General features: G+C 40.7%; 1 protein-coding gene across 11 annotated transcripts in view; it reads left to right on the top strand.

The window, feature by feature from the left end:
* Positions 1 to 23,141, top strand: part of Ttbk2 (tau tubulin kinase 2) — a 132,888-nt gene that overhangs the window by 95,303 nt on the left and 14,444 nt on the right. For all 11 annotated transcript variants that reach the window (XM_042276029.2, XM_076570461.1, XM_076570457.1 and 8 more), the window contains 4 exons: positions 8,695 to 8,852; positions 14,045 to 14,261; positions 17,986 to 18,197; positions 19,549 to 20,134. In XM_042276029.2, coding sequence (XP_042131963.1) covers positions 8,695 to 8,852; positions 14,045 to 14,261; positions 17,986 to 18,197; positions 19,549 to 20,134 — 1,173 coding nt within the window. The remainder of the gene's footprint in view (positions 1 to 8,694; positions 8,853 to 14,044; positions 14,262 to 17,985; positions 18,198 to 19,548; positions 20,135 to 23,141) is intronic.

The raw sequence follows: 23,141 nt of genomic DNA, 5'->3' as shown, positions 1-23,141 counted from the left end.
GCCCTTTTTGTGCCTTGAATAATGTGCTTTAAAAATTCATTTCATTACAGTTTATCCAGTAGCTCAGGACAGAAATGTAACTTAGCTTTTATTCTGTCCTTACCCTCCCAGCTTTCATCAGCTTTGTCAACAGGGTCTTTGAGCTCTTTTCCAGATCATATCCATATCACTTATCATGTTTACTGTAACCATGATGGTTTAACTGACAAGTAGCCTCCTAGCTGGTTCTTACCACCTTTTATCATCCTGGTCTCTGGCATCTGCTGTGCACTTAATAGCCAGACTTATCTTTTTAAACTTCAAAGGTATGGGCAAAATGCTCCAATGAGAAGTGCTGGTTTCAGGTCTGGAGCAGGAACTGTAAAAATGAATCTCAAAGGTCAGGATACTTGCAAAGTAAGAGACATGATTAGAGAATGAAGCTGTACTCATGAAATTGAAAATGGTGCATATGGACAAGTGGTGTGGGTAACAATGAATTATATATGCAACAAATCAAACTAAAAGGATAAATTTGACTATTTTTATATATAAACACATATACATACATATAAGAGACATTTTAAAAAGGACATAAACACACGCACAAAGAATGCACAAAGACTTTTTTTTTCTTTTTTCTTTTTTCTTTTGGTTCTTGGAGACAGGATTTCTCTGTGTAGTTTGGTGCCTGTCCAGGATCACGCTCTGTAGACCAGGCTGACCTCGAACTCACAGAGATCCACCTGACTCTGCCTCCATAGTGCTGGGATTAAAGGCGTGTGCCACCACCGCCCGGCCAAGATTTTTATTTTGATACTCTCGAAGGGTCATCTCTATCACTTAGTAATAGAACAAAGTATGGTTATTTATTCTTTGGGGAAGGATGGAGTAAGCATGATGTTTTCTGTGTTTTACACACCATAAATAACCTGATTCTTTTTGCTCTCTGATCTTTCGTAAACAATGAGTGAGAGAGAACAAGGGACAGAGAGGATAAGTCGGGGAGGGGGGTGGAAATGTTGATATTGATTGGAGTATTTTTGTGACTGGTGTAAATATGACATCAGTGTTCAAGAAGGTCTGAGCTTGCTGGGCGGTGGTGGCGCACGCCTTTAATCCCAGCACTCAGGAGGCTGAGGCAGGCAGATCTCTGAGCTCGAGGCCAGCCTGGTCTCCAAAGTGAGTTCCAGGAAAGGCACAAAGCTACACAGAGAAACCCTGTCTTGAAAAAACCAAAAGAAAAAAAAAATGGGGTTGGAGAGATGCCTCAGTGGTTAAGAGCACTGGCTGCTCTTCTAGAGGTCCTGAGTTCAATTCCCCGCACCCACATGGCAACTCATAACTGTAACTCCAGTTCCTGGGAATCTGACACCTTCACACCAATGCAAATCAAGTTAAAAAAATAAAAAGAAAAAGAAGGCCAGGTGGTGGTGGCACACGCCTTTAATACCAGCACTCGGGAGGCAGAGCCAGGCGGATCTTTGTGAGTTCGAGGCCAGCCTGGGCTACCAAGTGAGTTCCAGGAAAGGCGCAAAGCTACACAGAGAAACCCTGTCTCAAAAAACCAAAAAAAAAAAAAAAAGAAAGAAAGAAAAAGAAAATTAAGAGAAAGAACGTTATGAGCAGATGCAAGAGCATGTGCCTACATCCTGAGGTAAGAAAGGAACTGAAATAAAAGAAGGGATCTTAACTATCACAAAAGGAGTAAATGGTTTGAGCTGAAGTTGGAGAAATAGACCAAATGCTACAGGGCTTTATAAGCTTTTAAAAAGAAGTTTGGATTTTATTTAAAGTGAACAGGAAGCCTTGAAATCAAACAAAAACAAAACAGGGACATAGTGATCCTTGTGGTAGGACTTCTTTGGATCACCAGCCCCCAAATAATGACACAGACTTACTATTAATTAGTAAAGCTTGTCCTAGCTTAGGCTTGTTTCTACTAGCTCTTATAACTTAAATTAACCTGTTTCTATTAATGTATGTTCTGCCACATTGCTCTTTACTTCTCTTCTATTCTGTAAATCTGAGTCCGTCCCTGTCTCACTGGTGTTTCCTGCGATGCCAGATTCTAACCCTAAATTCCTCTCCCTGCCTGGAAGTTCTGCCTAGCTAATGGCCATTCAGCTCTTTGTTAAGTCAATCAGGTGCCTTAGCCAGGTGAGGCAAAACATAGATTTATCTTCACACAGTGTGAACAAATATCCTCCAACAGAGCCTATTTGTGTTTCTTTTGATATTTACATTCACATATTTTTATGTAAGGAGGTGCACATACCCTGCAGGGTGCATGTGTAGATCAAAGGACAAAGTGTGGGAGTCAGTTCTCTTTTACTATGTGGAGTCTTTCCATGTTTTGCGGCAGGTGTCTTTACCAGCTGAGCAAGCATTTTTACCAATTCCCTATTTGTGTTTAAGAGAATAGCTTTTTCAGCTGCATGCATTCCAGGAAGGCAAAGGAGACTTAGAGTTGAGTTGGGAAGGTATTGAGGCAGTGCCTTGGAAAGAAAGGGGGGAAATGGGTTGTCTAAAGACCATGTAGATTTCTTGATCATGAAGCACACTAGTCAGTTTGTTGTGGCTTTGCTAGGCAACTCTCAAATGGTTTCTTGTGCATACAGGCTTTTTGCAGTCAGAGGAAGAACAGGTTTGGATGTTTACCCAGGTCTGAGAGTGATCTGTAACACTTGGGGCTTACAAGTCAGACCTCAATCACATTGGTCAAGTTCTACGTGCAGTGGAGTGGAAGGATAGTCTTCTTTGTGGCCAGGAGGATAGAGAGAATAATGGCCTTGACTTAGGTGTAAGTAGCGGAGCTGGAGAGAAGTGGGTCATTTCTTGTCTCTACTCCTTAACCTTTCCTCCTTTCAGTCCCAGTGTACTTGTATGATTGGGCTATGTTGGTCCTCTTGATGGAGTTCAATAGGGCTCCCAGCCCTTATTCCAGCATGTCCTCCCTGGAATGTCTGTGTGTCCTGACATCACTTAACATGCTCAGTTGATAACTAAGCCCAGATGTTAACTTCTCCAGTCTCTCATTTCCTACTATTAGGAGTAATTTCATGAGCTGAACTTTTTGTTTTTGAGACAAGCTCTTTCAATGTAGTACTGAATATCCAAAATCTTTATGAAGACTAGGCTGGCCCGGAACTCAGAGAGATTCCCCCTGCCACTGCCTCTCCCAAGTGCTAGTATTAGAGGTATGAGCCACTGTGCCCAGCTTGAGCTCAATCTTGAAAAGCAGTACTTTGTTTTGTTACCTTACTAGATATGCTCCTGAGAGCCATGGGAATGTTTCTCAGTTCATGCAAGAAGTTAACACAGTAATGATAGAAAAACATATTCTTGATGTTGAACAAAGAAACATGTGAATCAAATGAAAATAGCCCAACAATTTCTTTTTGCAAAGAGGGTATGCCATGCATGACCCAAACCAGGCTAGCAAGTAGCTCATGTGACCAAGATGACTCTGTCTTTATTCCTAACTAATAGAAGGGGTGGTTGGCTGTTTCTCTTTGGCTGAGGTTCGACATCACAATCTACTCTTTTTTTAAAAAAAATTTTTATTTATTTGTTTGTTTATTATGCATACAGTATTCTGTCTGCACGTGTCCCTGCAGGCCTGAATAGGGCATCAGATCTCATTACAGATGGTTGTGAGCCACCATGTGGTTGCTGGGAATTGAACTCAGGACCTCTGGAAGAGCAGTCGTTGCTCTTAACCACTGAGCCATCTCTCCAGCACCCACAATCTACTCTTGATTGGCTAATTTGGAAAGCAGCCCAAAATACAGGCAGGGAAGGCGGAAGGGGCCATTATGTTATGGTAATGCAGCAGGGTCTTTGGGTAAACAGAAGTTTTACCAGTAGGGGAGATTAAAATATTTGAATTCTTAGCAAGGAAGGTGTGTTGGTTCATGCCAACACTTGGGAGGTGGAGGCAGGTAGATCTCTGTGAATTGAGGGCCAGCCTTGCCTACATAGCAAGTTCTGGGCTAGCCAGGGTTACACAGTGAGAAACTGTCTTAACAAACAAAAACAAAACAATAACAAAGTTTGAATTTACAGGGTGGGTAGAGATTATGGAATATTGGTCCTTGACAGGCTAGCCTCCTTTGATAGAAAAAAAAAAGTTTCTTTTTATTCCTCATTTTTATTATACATTTATTTATTTATTTATTTATTTATTTATTTATTTATTTATTTATTTATTTATTTACTTATTTATTTACTTATTTATTTATTTATTCTTAAAACTCAGCCAGCACATGCTGACTTCTAAAGTTTCTAAAGACAGAAAATGACCAGGGAGTGTTTGGTGAGCATGGTCTCTGTGAGCCTCTGAAGGAGGCCCCTGACACATGGCTTAAGGTGATGCTGCCATCTTAGGGGTAGCCCCTTGGGCAGGCAATTGACCTATCCCAAATGGAATATTAGGTTTCCACCCAGGCTAGGACTTCATTCTCTTGTTCAGAAGGAGTTTTTGCTTAACAAGCTTCTGCTTCAACATCTCTTGCTCTGAAAAGGTTTTTCCTAGAATCATTTAGGAACCAGATCAGAGGTCAGGGTCCCTTTTGGTGTCTTTGGTCTCTGGCAAAGATGAGGCTGCCAAGAAAATGCAGGCATATTTCTGGCTTTTTATCCAAGAGTGAACTTTACTTTTCTTTATGGTCTTTTTACCCTAAACTTGCTAGCCGAATCTTACCTCCTGTTTTTGCCCCTCCTTACCCTCCCCCCAGAGTAACCCTAGCTGCTGCTATAGAATTGGGGCAGTGACTGATCTGCTTTCAAAGTCCATTAGAATCTCTTGATGAGCTTACAAGATGATCCGTTGATTGATGGCTCCTCTTTTTCCTTGGGACTCCAAAGCTAGTCTCCAGAACATTGAACCTAGGATCTGCTTTCAGGCATTTTGATAGCTGTTGGAGTGGCTAGAATCAGTGTGAAGTCCCTTCCACTGAAGTCCTCTAGAAAGAGAAAAAGAAAAGAAATTAAGCCATAGTCTAATTTTCTGATTAAATAATAGTGATTTTCTGATTAAAATAATAGTGGGCCTGTCTTTCTAGAATGTAAGTAGGTGCAGCAGTGAGCCAGGGTCTGAAGTTTCCCATCTGAGCAACAGTTTTTTGTCAAGGAGAGAATCACTAGTGAGCTGTAGTTGTCAAAATAACAGTGGGTTTCACATGGGTTTCCACCTAGTGTCTGGGGAGTGAGACCCCTCCGACTTTTAGAGCAACATAACAATCATTTAGCCTTTAGTTACACTTTCATCTTGGGTGTTAAGACCATGCAGGTGGTGCCTTTCCTCTCAGCTTTCTTTTCCATTCTGGAGAAACATTCAGCCATCTATCATTATACATAAGTCCTTCTTTACTAAAAATATTTCCATTTTTTTTCATTCTTCTAACATTTTCTTCTATTTACCGATTTTCTTTCTCTATACCATGAAGCATAAAAGCTAACAAATTTTCCATCCGTTGTGAGAGTTTTCTCCATGGGAGAAGAAGACTAAGCAATGTCAGTCACAAGCCAGAATTCTGTTTCACCAAAGTTCATCCTGAGGGACCAGTCCAATTATTTTATTGGACTTACTTACAACACACGAATGAGAAATTACTGACAGAAGTGTGGGTGGCCTGAGAGCGGCTAAACTGGACAAAAGTCTTCACTCTGTATAGATGACAGCTTCCTCTTTCTCCCTAGTCTTTCTCAGCATATATATTCTAGCTCTTTCCCTCAAGACTTCATGCAGTTAGGACAGATTTGCATACAACTAGTTGAGAGGAGTGCTGGATAGTCTCCAGAATTATATTGGATATTCTTTTGTAAAGGAGCATCAACAGTCAACAAGCCCAGCTGTGAGCATTTCTAAGCAGACATTGCTGGTCTTAAGATGCCGCCTCTCTGTCTTAGAGGATAGTGCTGTGGCATACCACCTTAATAGAAGAAAGCTATACCCAAGCTGCATGCTGTGCCCTATGGTGAAGACTGTGCTCCAGCACCTTTGTGAGTCACAACTGTAGTCGGAGGGTTTCTCTGGTCCTGCCCGGCCCCAAGGTTGGCATCTCCCCATTCAGCCTCTTTCCGTCTCTCTCCTTGGATTTCCCGCCAGCCTCTAAGCTACCTTGCCATAGGCCAAAGCGGCTTATTTATTAACCACTGGAAACAACATATATTCAGTGTACAGAAAGACATCCCACAGCACACAACCATCTGTAACTCTAGTTCCAGGGCATCTCATGCCCTTTTCTGGCCTCCTTAGGTGCCAGGAACACATGCTACATGTACATAAATGCAGACAATTTGCTCATACACATAAAATTTAAATTGAAGAAAAACTTAAAAAAAATTAAAAACAGAAACCTTAAAAACAGTTGATACTGTGTATCCTCCTAAATTATTTTCTTTAATTATCCTTTGTCTAGCTGGGTCTATTCTCCAGAGGGTGGGTGCAATACAGCTTTTGGGTTTTGCTCCCATATGGCCTAAGTACCTCAAAGAGCAGAGAAGCAAAAAAAAAAAAAAAAAAAACAAACAAACAAAAAATGCATGGATTACTTGACCTGTTTCATCTATTTACATGCCACTGAAGTGAGGCACACTCTTTGCATTGAATGATCTTTGCATTAGCCAAGCCAGTATTGTATTATACTCTCTGGGGCAAGTGCTTTTATTGATCTACTAGTTTGCATTCATTCAATTAGAATTCAGAAATCAAGAGCCTCAGTGAAATTCAATATATCATGCTACAAATAATTCCTGTCCATTTTCTTTCAAATGGCAAATTAAAATTTTATATGGAGATAAATGACACTGTTATTGTTTTTGTGCTAAGGATAAGAGGAATATTAATCCATTGAGTCTATGGCTGATGATGGCTGGAAACTAGCATCAACCATCTTTGTGGGTTTTATGTGGGTAGGTATTGAACCAAATTGCTTTAGAAAGTACATTTTAGTTTAATTTGTTGTTATTAAAAATAATACATAACCCTGTCTCAAAAAAACGAAAAAATGCATAAACATTTAGAAATTAGAGAAATAGAAAATTCAGATTACTCAGAATCTCATTTTGATTGCCCTTTTTGTGCCTTGAATAATGTGCTTTAAAAATTCATTTCATTACAGTTTATCCAGTAGCTCAGGACAGAAATGTAACTTAGCTTTTATTCTGTCCTTACCCTCCCAGCTTTCATCAGCTTTGTCAACAGGGTCTTTGAGCTCTTTTCCAGATCATATCCATATCACTTATCATGTTTACTGTAACCATGATGGTTTAACTGACAAGTAGCCTCCTAGCTGGTTCTTACCACCTTTTATCATCCTGGTCTCTGGCATCTGCTGTGCACTTAATAGCCAGACTTATCTTTTTAAACTTCAAAGGTATGGGCAAAATGCTCCAATGAGAAGTGCTGGTTTCAGGTCTGGAGCAGGAACTGTAAAAATGAATCTCAAAGGTCAGGATACTTGCAAAGTAAGAGACATGATTAGAGAATGAAGCTGTACTCATGAAATTGAAAATGGTGCATATGGACAAGTGGTGTGGGTAACAATGAATTATATATGCAACAAATCAAACTAAAAGGATAAATTTGACTATTTTTATATATAAACACATATACATACATATAAGAGACATTTTAAAAAGGACATAAACACACGCACAAAGAATGCACAAAGACTTTTTTTTTCTTTTTTCTTTTTTCTTTTGGTTCTTGGAGACAGGATTTCTCTGTGTAGTTTGGTGCCTGTCCAGGATCACGCTCTGTAGACCAGGCTGACCTCGAACTCACAGAGATCCACCTGACTCTGCCTCCATAGTGCTGGGATTAAAGGCGTGTGCCACCTCCACCCAGCACAGGACTTTCTTTATGATTCTTTTTTGGACATCCCAGCAATAAGTACTGCTTACTTATTTAGGTTCAGCCAGACAAAAATGTCCTCTTTAGGGCTGGAGAGATGGCTCAGAGGTTAAGAGCACTGGCTGCTCTTCCAGAGGACCTGAGTTCAATTTCCAGCAACCATATGGTGGCTCACAACCATCTATAATAGATCTGGTGTCTTCTGACATGCAGGCATACATCAGGCAGAATGCTGTATACATGATAAATAAATAAATCTTTTTTTAAAAAAAGTCTTCTTTATAGATAGATACATAGCCAAATGAGTGGTTCACCTGAATATATATGGCTGTGTATAATCACGGTACATACTTCTTTTTACCAAGCTGTCTGAGAGTAGATTATAAATGAAAGGCTGTATAATGTATCTTCTTATTTTTTTTTTAAGATTTTATTTATTTATTATGTACACAGTGGTCTGTCTGCATGTATGCCTGCAGGCCAGAAGAGGGCACCAGATCTCATTACAGGTGGTTGTGAACCCCATTGTGGTTGCTGGGAACTGAACTCAGACCTCTGGAAGAGCAGCCAGTGCTCTTAACTTCTGAGCCATATCTCCAGCCCAATATATCTATATATTCTATAAACAAGATGTTGCATACAACTATATACTGGTGCCACAATAAACATTAGTTAATTAATTAACATTAATTTCTTATTGTCATCCACATAGTCCCAGTTGGTTTCCTTCCTTGAACATGGATTTTGAAGGAAATCATATTATAACCCTTTGTGTGGGTCTGGTGTGCTTTCTGCTGTAGAAGAACGTTAAGTCTGTTCCTGTGGGCTCACTCTGGTTTCCTTCTGTGGTTTAGCTTCTTACCTCCGTGTTTGACGAGAGCATCAAGACCTTTGGCGTGATTGAGAGTGACCCTTTTGACTGGGAGAAGAGTGGGACGGACGGCTCCCTAACCACCACCACCACCTCCGCCACCCCTCAGTTGCACACCCGCTTGACCCCTGCTGCGATTGGGTATGTCCTACACAGTTCAGTGAGTGGTGCTTTTTCTGAATGCAGGAATTCCGGTTAGTCCACCCTGAGCCCCTCAGATTGTGATTGTGAAGTGCTAAGGCATGTGGGAAAGCCTTGAGCACTTCCTTGAGTTAAATCTTTTTTACTAGGCTTTTGGAATTATTTAATTCAGAAAATACTAAGGGTTCATTCTGTGAAATGGGAGCTTAGAGCTAATGTGACTTGTTGATACCAGAGGTACAGTGGGTTTTCTTCAGAATAGAGGAACATTACTTGTATTTCTAAAGAATATATATGGGAACTTGAAAGAATAAGTCATAATTATTCTTGTTTTTTTTTTGTTGTTGTTTTGTTTTTTTAGACAGGGTTTCTCTGTGTAGCCCTGGCTGTCCTGGAACTCATTCTGTAGACCAGGCTGGCCTGGAACTCAAAAATCCGCCTGCCTCTGCCTCCCAAATGCTGGATTAAAGGCGTGCACCAGCACGACACAGCATAATCATAATTATTTCTAACTACACTGTGTTTAAACTCCATGGGAACAAAATATGTAGGCATATTTTTCTTATGAAAGTACTTTAACTTATATAGAATATTAGGAAGTGGTATAGTATATTTCCATCTATATTCTTTTTTCTTCTTATTTATTTCCTGGGTTTATTTATGTGTTTGATACAGGAGTCTTGCTGTATAACCAAGCTGACCTTGAACTTGTAATCCTTCTGTCCTCAGCCTCCTGAATCCAGAATTACTGGTGTGCCCCATCATGCCCAGCTATTTCCATTTGTGTGGGTTTTTTTAAATGTTTATTTTTGTGTGTACTGGTGCTCTCTCTCTCTCTCTCTCTCTCTCTATATATATATATATATATATATATAGAGAGAGAGAGAGAGAGAGAGAGAGATGTGTGTAGATAGATAGATAGATAGATAGATAGATAGATAGATAGATAGATAGATAGAGGTGTGTGTAGATAGATAGATAGATAGATAGATAGATAGATAGATAGATAGATAGATAGATAGATAGAGGTGTGTGTATATAGGTAGATAGATGATAGATAGATAGATAGATAGATAGATAGATAGATAGATAGATAGATAGAGGTATGTGTAGATAGATAGATAGATAGATAGATAGATAGATAGATAGATAGATAGATAGATAGATAGAGGTGTGTGTAGATAGATAGATAGATAGATAGATAGATAGATAGATAGATAGATAGATAGATAGAGGTGTGTGTATATAGGTAGATAGATGATAGATAGATAGATAGATAGATAGATAGATAGATAGATAGATAGATAGATAGAGGTATGTGTAGATAGATAGATAGATAGATAGATAGATAGATAGATAGATAGATAGATAGATAGAGGTGTGTGTATGTATGTATGTATGTATGTATGTATGTATGTATGTATATGCTGAGTATCCACAGAAGTCAGAAGATGGTGTCAGATTACCTGGAACTAGAATTATAAACATTTTTAAGCCACCATATGGATGCCAGGAGCCAAACCCAGATCCTCTGTAAAGACAAGTGCTCTTAACTGCTGAGCCATCTTTCCAGCCCCTAGTTCCATGTTTTAATGTTTTTCTCTTTTACTTATATTAGACACCTCCTTTTAAGTTTTTGTTTGTTTTGGGGTTTTAGTTTTTTGAGACAGTTTCTCTGTGCAGTCCTGGCTGTCCTGGAACTTACTTTGTAGACCAGGCTGGCCTCAAACTCACAGAGATCCCCCTGCCTCTGCCTCCTGAGTGCTGGGATTAAAGGTGCGCAACACCACCACCAAGCTTGATGAGTTTTTTTTTTTTTTTTTTTTTTTTTTTTTTTAAGGCAGGGTTTCACTATGCATTCCATCTGGCTTTGAATTCACTATGTAGCCTAGACTGGCTTTGAACTTGTGGATCTTCCTACCTCAGCCTCTTGAGTCTGGAATTCTAAGTGTGTGCCACCATGCTACTTTATGTCTTCCATTGGATAGACCATGTGCTAATGATAACCTCATACTGACTGGTCACTACCTTCCTTATTCCTTTTTTTTTTTTTTTTTTTTTTTTTAAGATTTATTACTATTTCATGAGTGTTTGCCTTACATGTTCTAGACTCCATGGCCTGGTGCCCACAGAGTTTAGAAGAGGGTGTGATATCTGCTGGAACTGGAGTTATTTGTGGGTGCTGGGAACCAAACCTGGGTCTTCAGCAAGATCAGCAAGTGCTCTTAACCTTTGAGCCATCCAGCCCTACTTTCTCTCTTTTCTTAATTTTTTTCTTTTTATCCCCCCCCCCTTCTCCATGGATTTTAGGGGTAAACCCAGAGCTTTGGTGTGTGCTGGCCAAGTGCTCTACCAGCTGAGCTAACCCCCGTCCTCCTCTTTTCCCTTCATACCCCTGAACATGCCATAATTTTCTTGGTGAGGAATTGCTTCTCTCTTGTCAAACTCTCGATTAAGAGAGTTTGGGAAAAGGGAAAAAATGACACGGAAAGAATAAAAAAATAAGGAATAAATACAAAGGAGACGCCTGAGTCATGTGGAAGAGAGCCTGTATGGAGATGGTGATGAGTTCCTTGAAATACATGATATTGTGTAACAGATAAGGAAGATTAGGCTTGAGTGAAAATAAAGTAATTTTGTAGGTACAGATGTAGTTTATTTCCCAAGGAGTAGAAAAAGGAAATAGAAAGTAGAGTCACTGTAGAGAAGACTGATGGGCAGAAGGGGAAAAGATTTGGAACATTAAGGGATCAAAAAATGAAGAAAGGATAGTCTGTAGCCTTCCAGGTATACTTTCCTTGTATAAGTAAATCATATTGAACTCATATCTGAAAAATCTCTCAGTACTCAGTTTATTTCTGATCTTTAATAGTTTGTACATTTGGACAGTTTCAGGCCAAACCACCTTTTACTATTTCCTGAGTCTAAAGTACAGGAACCGCTTTACTGGGCTGCAAGGTTTCTTGTGAGAACCGTGCTCAGTGAAGAATCAACTTTTTAGGTTGTTTACCTACAGTATTGATAAAGAGATGACTTAAAATTGACCAACTTAGGCAGAGATAGTAGCAAAGGGCAAAAAATCAGAACAAGACCTTGGGAAACCATTGGTGGTCTCAGAAGGAAATGAAGTGTTCTTAGAACATTCATGCTAGCGTACATATGCGACCTTTAGTTTTTTTGTTGTGGTTTTGGTTTTTTTTCTGCGGGGGTATTTTGGGGACAGGGTCCCACTATGTAGCCCTGGCTGTCAGGGAACTCACTCTGTTGACCTCCCAGAGATCTGCCTGCCTCTGCCTCCCAAGTGTAGCCAGGGTATGGCTGCTCACAGTAATGGCGTATGTCAACACAATCTGTTGAGGGCTGTCTTCCTGTGTTCAGACATTCCAGGTTACTTGTTAGAAATTTCTTTGTATGCTAAATATGGTGCTCAGCCAGAAACATTTTTTAAAAACACTAGTATTGAGGCTAGAGAGATACCTCAGCGGTTAAGAGCACTGGTTGTTCTTCCAGAGGACCCGAATTCAATTCCCAGCACCCACATGTAAGCTCACAACTGTCTGTAACCCAGTTCCAGGGGATCCGACACCCTCACATAGATATATATGCAGGCCAAAAAAATAAATTATAGAAACAACAACAGCACTAATGTTTATGGAGCACAGAGTTCTCAGAGGCCTTTTAAGTTAGTGATGGCTAAGAACTAAAAGCCTCTCCTGGACCAGTAAGCTGAGTGATGACAACTATGTAAAACAGGACCTGGAATTCATTCGAAAGAAATCTGTATAGCCAAGCTTGATGGCGTACTCCTGTAATCCCAGGATTTAGGAAGATGCCGTACTCAATGCCAGTGTGGGATAATAGTAAAATCTTCTCTCAAATGAAAGAAAGGAAGGAAGAAGTATATAGACAAATACCTATAAATACTTTTTATTCTCCTTATGTAGATCTGTATGAATTCTGTAATTTCAGACTTTCTGATTTTCTCCTTTGTTTTGCCTGGCACCTTGGGCATGGTAGGAACTTCGTGAACTCTGTAATGAAAAAGCAGCAGACATTGTTTTGTTTCACTTTTGGCAATTTTTTTCTTTTTTGTTTTGTTTTATTGCTCTTTTGCTGCTTGGTTTTGATTTTTGTTTGTGTTTTGAGTTTTTTTTTTGTTTGGTTTGGAGTTTTTCTTTTTGTTGTTTGTTCATTTGTTTGTTTTAAAGAGAGAGAGAAAGGACATAAAATTGGTTGGGTAGGAAGGAGTGAAAAACATCAAAATATACCGAATGGAAAAGCTCCCCCCCCCCCCCGCCCCCACAGGGTTTCTCTGTGTAGCTTTGTGCCTGTCCTGGATCTAGCTCTGTAGACCAGGCTGGCCTCGAACTCACAGAGATCCACCTGGCTCTGCCTCCCGAGTGCTGGGATTAAAGGTGGGCGCCACCACCGCCTGGCTAAAAAAGGCTTATTTTAATAAATATTAAAAATAAAAGAAACAGTAGTACACATTTCATACTAAAAAAATCATCTAAACCACATTTATTTTTTTATAGCCCTTAGTATTTCCCTATGTATAATTGCTTTTATTATTTACAAAAATGTTAAAGAATAGAAATTTTTATTTTATTGATGAAAGTGTCATGGAAAGATGTTTCTGACTTTTTTTTTTTTTTTCAAGACAGAGTTTCTCTGTGTAGTTTTGGTGCCTGTCCTGAATCTATAGACCAGACTGGCCTTGAACTCACAGAGATCCACCTGGCTCTGCCTCCTGAGTGCTTGGATTAAAGGCGGGGGCCACCACTGCCCAGCATGTTTCTGACTTTTAAAGTGATTGTCAGCAGGACGGGGGGTGGGGGGGGGGTGGGGGGGGGTGGGGGGGTGGGGGGGGGGTGGGGGGGGGTGGGGGGGTGGGGGGGTGGGGGGGGGTGGCGGCGCACACTTTTAATCCCAGCACTCAGGAGGCAGAGGCAGGAGGATCTCTGGGAGTTCAAGGCCAGCCTGGGCTACAGAGTGAGTTCCAGGATAGCCACTACTACATGGTGAAACCTTGTCTCCAAAAACCAAAAAGAAAAAAAAAAGCTTTAGGTTTTGTTTATTTCTTAATTATGTATAAACTTAAATCCAGAGACAAAATGTAGAGCAGTCTATTTCATGTTAACTTTTGATTCTGGTTTTTTGAAGTTTCCTATTTTCCTCCCGTCTCTTTTCAGAATTGCAAACGCCACTCCTATCCCAGGAGACTTGCTCCGAGAAAATACAGATGAAGTGTTTCCAGATGAGCAGCTTAGCGATGGGGAGAATGGTGTCCCTGTTGGTGTGTCCCCAGATAGATTGCCTGGGTCTCTGGGGCACACTCGCCCTCAGGAGAAGGACGTCTGGGAAGAGATGGACATCAACAAGAACAAGATAAAGCTTGGAATTTGTAAGGTGCGTATTTCTTGCATAGGGAGTGCTATCGAGAGAGAGAGAGAGAGAGAGAGAGAGAGAGAGAGAGAGAGAGAGAGAGAGAGAGAGAGAGAGAGAGAGAGAAGAGAGCGCACATGCAAAGGTCAACCTACAGGGGTTGTTCTCTCTACCATGTTAGTCCTGGAGATCAAACCTGGTCACCTCCATCTCAGCATTCCATAGTTGCACCAGGGAAGAGCCCCCAGACTGGTTATCTAGTACCAGGTACTCAACCCTGAAGTCATATCCATACAGGTAACATCATATGGACGGAACAGGTTGGTTTAGGTACTTAGGAAGATATATACATACATATGTAAAGACAGGTAAAGAAATAGAGGCCATGAATTTGAGAGTTGAGGGAGTAAGGGTGCATGGGGAAGGTTGGAGGGAGGAGAGGGAAGGGAGCAAACGTAATTATACTTTAATTAAAAAATAAAGAAAACAGCTCCTCAAGCTTGGTGGCAAGCAAGAAGCTTTATCCACTAAATAATCCCACCAGCTTATGATTCTCAATTTTGAGTGTAAAATAGAACAAAGTATTGCTAATTATTTTATTTAAATTTTTTAAGATTTATTTCTCATGTATATAACTGTTTTGCCTACATGTATGTATGTATTTGTACCACATGTGTGTCTGGTGTCTGGAGGTCAGAAGAAGGCATCAGGCCCCTGGAACTGGAGTTATGGATGGTTGTGAGCCGCCATGTGAGTGCTGGGAACTGAACCCAGGTCCTTTGAAAGAGCAGCAAATGCTCTGAACCACTGAGCCGTCCCTCCAGCCCCCTTGCTAATTACTTTAAATATTTGAAATTGTGATATTTTAGCTAATGTGTTCCAAAGTGCTCAGGTTTAGATACCAAGTATTAATATTCATTGTGTTTTATGGAAAAGATGAAGATATTTAAAATGATCAGGAGTGGGAGTATGACTTCATGGTAGAGCACTTGCCTAGCATGCCTGAGGGATCCATCTCTGCCCTCACTGTAAAAGAACGGAAGAAAGGAGGAAGGAGGGAAGACATGAAAAACAAACAGAAAAGAAATATCTGGAGAACAAAAGCTGATCATCTTTCCAAATAATGTGACGGAGCTCTGTACCCTTTCTTGACTGATCAGCGGAGCTCTGTGCACAGCCTGGGGAGCTGTCTCTAATGAGGTGAAGAGGCCAACAGCCAGGGAGTGAGAGGATCACAGATCACATTTGATCGTGAACTGATAAAGTGGATGATAAATGAAAGACTTTCTTAGAGTTGTAGGCAAGGTGGACTTGTGAGTGTGGGAATAGGAGTGAGGATTTGTAACTGTCTCTGGCAGATTACCCCAGACTTTCCTCGGCTCTCACTCATTCATTCGTTCTTTCCCGTTTTGAATATGAAGATAATGCTGAAAAGGCCGTTCGGTACAATAGTAGTTGGTGTTATGTGCTGTTGAAGTGTTTTTTAAAAAATTGGGCCAGATGCTTTAATCCTAGCAGGTGGGAGGTAGAGGCAGGCAGATCTATGTAAATTTGAGGCCATTCTGTTCTATATACTAAGTTTCAGACCAGCCACAGTTACACAATGAGACCCTGTCTCAAAACAAACAAACAAACAAAACAAAACAGAAAAACAACTACAAAAAGAGTTGAGTTGAGAAGGAGGTTGAAGCTTAGGGCTCAGGCTTACAAATGTAGTTGGTAGAAAGTTGTCTAGTTATTCTTTATGAATGGGACTATATGTAAGGATTGGTATCAGCTCAGGATACCCCACAACCAAGTTCTCAGCACAAAAGAGATTTATTTGCCCAAGAAGGACAAAGGACAGGGAATAAGAGACAAAAACAGGACGTGGAGGATGAGGGAGAAGGGGAAAGAACAAGAGAGAAGGAAGGGGGTATTTGCTGGGGTTGGCTGAGACAACAAAGGGCTGCCTCTGGACGGAGAGGAGACAGACTTGACCCGTAAGCAAATGGTGGTTTATAAAGGCAAAAGGGGAGCCACGTGTTTAATTTTGATTGGACATGTTAATTAGGGCAGCCAAAGGGGGCTTTTGATTGCTGGACTTCAATATTTTGATAGCTGGACCTTGGTAGTCAGCCTCAGGAGGAGGAAGTGGCTAAATAAGGGATCTATGTTTGCCATGCTCGGGCTGGCTGGAGTCCCTTTACTATATCCTTCCAAGATCATCTGTGATCAATTCTGAGACATTTGTCCTATCTTTGTACCTTTATCAAGTTATATAACTTTAAAAATTTAAGAGAGGAGGGTGGCATGGGGATTAAAAATGAGAACAAAGTATAATGATACATATGTATGAAAATATCACAAACCTGGTTCTTTATATTGCTAACGAAAAGATTGTCTTAAGGAGGTGCTGGAGAGATGGGTCAGCAATTAAGAGCATGTACTGCTGACGAAAAGGACCTGAGTTCGGTTCATAACATCTATGTTTGTTGGCTCACAACTACCTATAACCCCAGCTCCAGGAGATTTGATGCCTTTGGACTCTGAGGGCATCTATACTCAGTGTGCATACATGGGCATGCAATTTGAAATAAAAGTAATCTTTTTTTTTTTTTAAGTGAAATGTTACGTTTTGAAAAAAGAAAAAAATTCTTAAGGATATATTCTTAGTATGTTTGGGCTGCTATAATGAAAAAAAATCATAAAACAGGTACCTTGTAAACAACACAACTTCTTTTCATGTAGTTCTGGCTTCAGATCCTCTGGAGTTGGAATTACAAGTGGTTGTGAGTCACCCAATGTGGGTGCTGGAACTCAAATCGCAGTCCTCTACAGCAACAATAGATGCTCTTAACTGCTTAGCCATTTCTCCAGCCACAAGGTCAAAATACCTTAGTTTTCTGATCTGGTGAGTTGAGTCTGGAGGTATAGGTGCTTGTCACCTAGCCTGGCAGTTGACATGGAAGGAGAGAGTAGGCTCACACAGTTGTCCTCTGACCGCCATACTCACATGTGGTAAGGGCACACATGTAGCCATTCTTTCTCTGTCCCTCCAGCCAGTTCCAAATAACAACAGGGAGACTGTATTATTAATTATGAAAGCTCAGCCCTAGCTTAGGTTTGTTTCTAACTAGCTCTTATAACTTAAATTAACCTGCTTATATTAATCTGCATTTTACTCTGTGACTTTTTACCTTTCTTTTATTCTCCCCACATCTCCATGGCGTCTCCTGCATGCCTCAATTCATCTCCTCTTCCTCTCTGTCCCCGGAAATCCTGCCTATATCTCCTGCCTTGCTATTGGCTATTCAGCTCTTTATTAAATTAATCAGAAGGTGTCTTGGCAAAGACACATCTTTGCAGTGTAAACAAATATTCCACAACACATACACACATATATACAGTTAGTAAATAAGCAAATACATAAATATATTTTTTTCATAAATATAATCTTTAAAGTTAAAATTAAAAAAGCACTTTAGAGCCTGGTTGTGATGGTGTATGCCTTCATCTCAGCACTCAGGAGGCAGAGGCAGGTGGATCTCTGTGAGTTCAAGGCCAGCCTCGTCTACAGAATGAGTTTCAGAATAGCCAGGACTACACTGAGAAACTCTGTCTCAGAAAAACAAACAAAACATTTTTTTAATTTTCTGAAAATACATGTAATCATTTGTTGATATTATTTCAAAGACTCCAGTGATTTCTCCCATGTATAATATTTGGAGAATTTTTCATGATTCTATTTTGTATTTTTTTTTTCTAGGCTGCTACTGAAGAAGAAAATAGCCATGGTCAAGTAAATGGCATTCTCAATGCTCCAAGCCTGGGCTCACCAATTCGTGTCCGATCAGAGATTACTCAGCCAGACAGGGATGTTCCCTTAGTAAGGAAGTTACGTTCGATTCATAGCTTTGAGCTAGAAAAACGTCTGACACTAGAGCCAAAGCCAGATACTGACAAGTTTCTTGAGACCTGGTATGTAATGTATCTTTTTTTTCTATTATATTTTATATCTATTGTATAAATTCTTTCACATAAGAAATTCTTGTGTTTTTATAACACTGACTCTGTTAAGCTTCCATTTGTTCATATCATAGTTGTAGATCATCATCATTCTTAGTGAAGTCTCATAGCATTACAGATTCTATAGCAAAGTCTTTGAGAGTGCTAACTTCCTAAAATCAGGTATAGTAATAAAATGAACATATTTTCCTTGACCTTGTTAGAAAGTGAACTCTTTGAGGCAACAGTGTAGAGGCAGAAAGGGCACAGTAAAGGCCACAGTAGGCAGGAATGAGGGGACACACAGAAGATGAGTGGGAAAATACATAGCAAGTTTGCCACTGTGCCCTGTGGCACCCCGTGCCCTGTGGCAGCACTCCCACCTTCCAAGGAAGAAGAAGAGCTAAACTTTAGAGGTCTGAATGTAAGTACTGTAATGATTGTTGCTTTTGATCACTTAGGCACATTCTCCATATAACAAATTTTGGTAACAAAATGGAAATAAAAATGTAAGATTTGAGGTATATTTACAATTAATAAAAAGGCTTCAAGATAATTAAGATGTATGTGGTGGTAAACACTATAGTCCCAACTCTATGACTGTTGGCAATGAAATGTTAGGTTAAGAGTGGCTATGGATTTGGGCTGAGAGTCTAATTCAATTGCTAGAGTGCCTGCCTAGCATATATGAGGCCCTATGTTCAGTCCCTAGAAAGACATAAAAGTTTGTGTTGTAGTACATGTCTGTAATCTCAGTTCTAGGAAGCTAGAGGCAGAATGATCAGAAATGCAAGGTCATCCATTATTACATACCCAGATACGATCAAAAGGATGGATGAGACTTGAACCATGCTTTAGCCATTTTGAATTACAGTTAAGATGAGAACTAGATGTAAGAGAGCAATAGTGATAAAAACTTAGTTTGGCAAGGACATCAAGTGACAAAAGAGACTTTGAAAGTGGACAGTGGTGGGGAAGAACAGGAATGGCAAGAAAAAACACCATCGACCCCATGAACTTTCCCTTGTTTTTTCCTACGTACTGATCACACTTTCGTAAGAATGGTTGTTCCACAGCTGGGCAGTGGTGGTGCACGCCTTTAATCCCAGCACTTGGGAGGCAGAGGCAGGTGGATCTCTGTGAGTTCGAGGCCAGCCTGGTCTACAGAGTGAGTTCCAGGGAAGGCGCAAAGCTACACAGAGAAACCCTGTCTCGAACCCCCCCCCCCCAAAAAAAAAAGAATGGTTGTTCCACATAGAGTTTATCAGTATATAATAAATGTTTCTCTAAGGACAACTGAATAACTTCTTTCTGTTTCCTTAAGCATGGAGAAAATGCAGAAAGAGTCCAGTGCAGGAAAGGAATCTGTTCTCCCTGCTCTGCCTCATAAGCCTTGTGTTCCTGTTGTGTCCCGCACTGACCACATCTGGCACTATGATGAAGAATACCTTCCTGATGCCTCCAAGCCTGCCTCTGCCAACACTCCAGAGCAGGCAGATGGTGGCGGCAGCAATGGATTTATAGCGGTTAACTTAAGCTCTTGCAAGCAGGAGGTTGATTCCAAAGAATGGGTGATTGTGGACAAAGAGCAAGACCTTCAGGATTTTAGGACAAATGAGGTGTTAGGCCATAAAACAACTGGAAGTCCTTCAGATGAGGAGCCTGAAGTGCTTCAGGTCCTTGAAGGGTCAGCTCAAGATGAAAAGATCCAAGTAGGTCCTTGGACCAACAACCATCACTTAAAGGAAGCCTCAGGTGTGGTCTTAGCACTTTCTGCAGAATGCCCTGCCACTGCTGCTTCAGAACAGTACACAGACAGGCTGGACCTGCAGGCTGGAGCTGCTAGTCAGTTCATCACAGTGACGCCCACAAGTCCAATGGAGGCGCAAGCAGAAGGCCCCCTGACTGCGGTAAGAAACGCTTTTTTGTTACCATTTTGTGTTGTCCACTCAAGGTGCTATTAAGAACAGCCTGAGCTGGGTGTGGCTACACACACCTTCAATCCCAGGACTCAGGAGGTTGAGGTAGGTAGATCTCTGTGAGTTTGAGGCCAGCTTCTTTTACATACCAAGTTCCAGGACAGCCAGGGATACACAGTGAGACCTTGTCTCAAAATAAAAACAACATAAAAAAACCAAACCAAAAAGAGAGAAGATTGGGGCTAGGAAGTGGGCTTAGTCAGTAAATCATTTGCTGTGCCTACGTGAGGACCTGAGTTCAGATACTCAGTACCCACATAAAACCCAGGCTGACAGTATACATCTGTGACTCCAGCACTGAGTCAGAGTGGGGGGCTGGGGGCTGGGACAAAGATAAATGAATCTCTAGAGCTTGCTGGCCAGCCAGCCTAGCCAAATCACTGAGTTCCAGATCTAGTGAGAGATCTGTCTCAAAAAACAGGTGTCCCCCCCACATACAAGCACATTCTCACACATACACTGACATGGTGGTTCACAGCTATAATCCCAGAATTTAGGAAGCTATGTAAAGGGGACCACTGTAAATTCAAGGCTAGTCTGAGATACCGTGAGACCCTGTATCTAAATAAATTAATAAACAAAAGCAAAAAAGAGAAGGTAGATTAGTTGATCAGTTAAGGTTGTATAAGAATTAGAGGCTTAAGTTTAGCAAGTAGGTACATGTAAACAATAGTGTTTAGACTAAATTCATAGTCACCCTGCAATAAGGAAAAAATAAAGCCAGGAGTGGTGGGCATGCCTGGTTAACCCAGCCCTCGGGAGGCAGAGGCAGGCGGTTCTCTGTGAGTTCAAGGCCATCCTGGTCTACAGAGTGAGCTTCAGGACAGCTGGGGGTACAGAATGAGACCCTGTCTGGGGGGGAAAAAGAAAATAATAATGTAAGTGAGCTTTTCTTTGTTATATCAAACTTAATACATGAACTATCATTATAACCTAATTTTGCAACATTTATAATTAGACTATAAGTTCTGCCTACTTATGTGTGTATGTACACAAATTATTGTAAAATTACCATTTTGAAGAATTTCATTATACATCTGCTAAGAAAGGCCTGTGTTGTAGTTTGTTCTTTATATATTGTTAACAAGTCTGAGCTTTTTTTGAAATCTCTACTCAGAAATTTCTCATGTTTTACGTTTCTCTTAATTGTGAGACAGCCACTATGTAAAATGTATAATCTCAAGCCTGGCTTTCAGAACTCTACTTTTATAAGTCTGGGGTAGAATGAACTTGATTTTCAAGTGTTGGAAGGCATTTGTACCAAGTTTTCTGAAAAGAAACCTTTTGGAGGAACAGAACTGCCAGCTCTCAGCCCTGAGCATGCCATTGTTGAGAACAGTTGCCTTTTCGAGGTAAGCAGTGGCTGTAAGCAGGAGGAGTCCCAGAAGAGCCGGCCTCAGGCAGTGAGGAGGCCTGCACAGCCTCAGGCCCCTACAAGCGCTCTGGTTCTGACCCGGGGGCAGGGACACCTTTCGATATTCCAGTTCTAAAACACTTGGAAAAGATACCAATGACATTTCGCTTTCTGAACACTCGAAGGATTTGTCAATGCTCCAGATAGGGAATAAATGACTTCCTACTTCTTTTCCAGTCGGCATTGAATGGATCTTCCCTCCTGTGCCCTCCAGAACTGCTTTGTACAATGTTATAGGTTGTCTGTGGCACAGAGAACACTAGCTCAAGGGTTAAGTAAGCCAGGGTTGATGTCTAACCCAACCTGAGGTCTGTTTTGTTTAGGACTTGAGCTCATCCCAGGACTCAGGAAACCAAGGAAGGAGCATTGCTGCATGGTCCAAGCCAGTCTTAGCTACAGAGAAACTCACTATGTAGACCAGGCTTGGTCTTAAACTTGAACTCCCAGAGATCTGCCTCTTCCCAAGTACTGGGATTAAAGGCACGTGTGCTCCCTCTCCCCCGTCCCCCATAGCCTATACTGTTTTTTGTTTTGTTTAAATTCATGTGTATGAGTGTTTTGCCTGCATCTATGTCTGTGCCTCATGAACATGCCTGGTACCCATAGAGGTCAGAACAGGGTGTCTGATCCCTTGGACTGGAGTTACAGCTATAAGCTCTTTTAACCTCTGAGCCATCTCTCCAGACCCCAAAATGTAATTTTGTTGTTGTTGTTGTTGTTTTTGAGACAGCATTTCTCTGTGTAGCCCTGACTGTCTTGGCTGTCCTGGAACTCACTCTATAGACCAGGCTGGTCTCAAACTCAGAGATTACGCCTATCTCTGTGCTGTGATTAAAGGTGTGTGCCACTACCACCCACCAAAACATAAATTTTTAAAAAGGACAGGAAGTCTTAATTAATTAATTCTGGGCAGTGTCACAACCAATACATTATTCTCCTAGTTGTATTATTTCTAAATTGTCCTTGTCCATATAGATATTATACCTTTCATGTTATACCAAAACAAAACCACAAACAGGCTACTTGGTGCAAGTGTTTAATTTCCCAAGGGTTTTTATTATTATTATTATTATTATTATTATTATTATTATTATTATACTTGAGCAAGAGAAAAACAAAAGTGTGATTCATAAATTAAAATGGATAGGATAGTTGATTCATATGGTCGTCTGCTGCGTGGCCAACTCTTAACATGATATTACTAAAAATTAATGCTATTCTTCCTGAACTGTGTAAACTAATTCCATTTGATGGTTTCCTTGATTGTAATAAATCATAAGGCTTCTGTACTCATTAGTATGTAGGCTTTAATATTGGGCATTACTAAAACTGTGACACCATGAAGGAAACGGAAATCTCAAGGTGATTTAGGAAGTGCAGAAAGGCATGGATGATGTTAAGCAAAGCACAAGAAAAGAAGTGACAGTCGTGTGCTTGCCTTCACTGGGCATGGTGGCTTATGCCTCCAATCCCAGAGACTAACTCGGGAAAATGGTTGTAAACTGAAGGTCAGCCTGGGCTACA

Source organism: Peromyscus maniculatus, chromosome 4, assembly GCF_049852395.1.
Source record: "Peromyscus maniculatus bairdii isolate BWxNUB_F1_BW_parent chromosome 4, HU_Pman_BW_mat_3.1, whole genome shotgun sequence".
NCBI classification, from domain to species: domain Eukaryota; kingdom Metazoa; phylum Chordata; class Mammalia; order Rodentia; family Cricetidae; genus Peromyscus; species Peromyscus maniculatus.
This window is presented reverse-complemented; position numbering and strand designations above follow the sequence as displayed.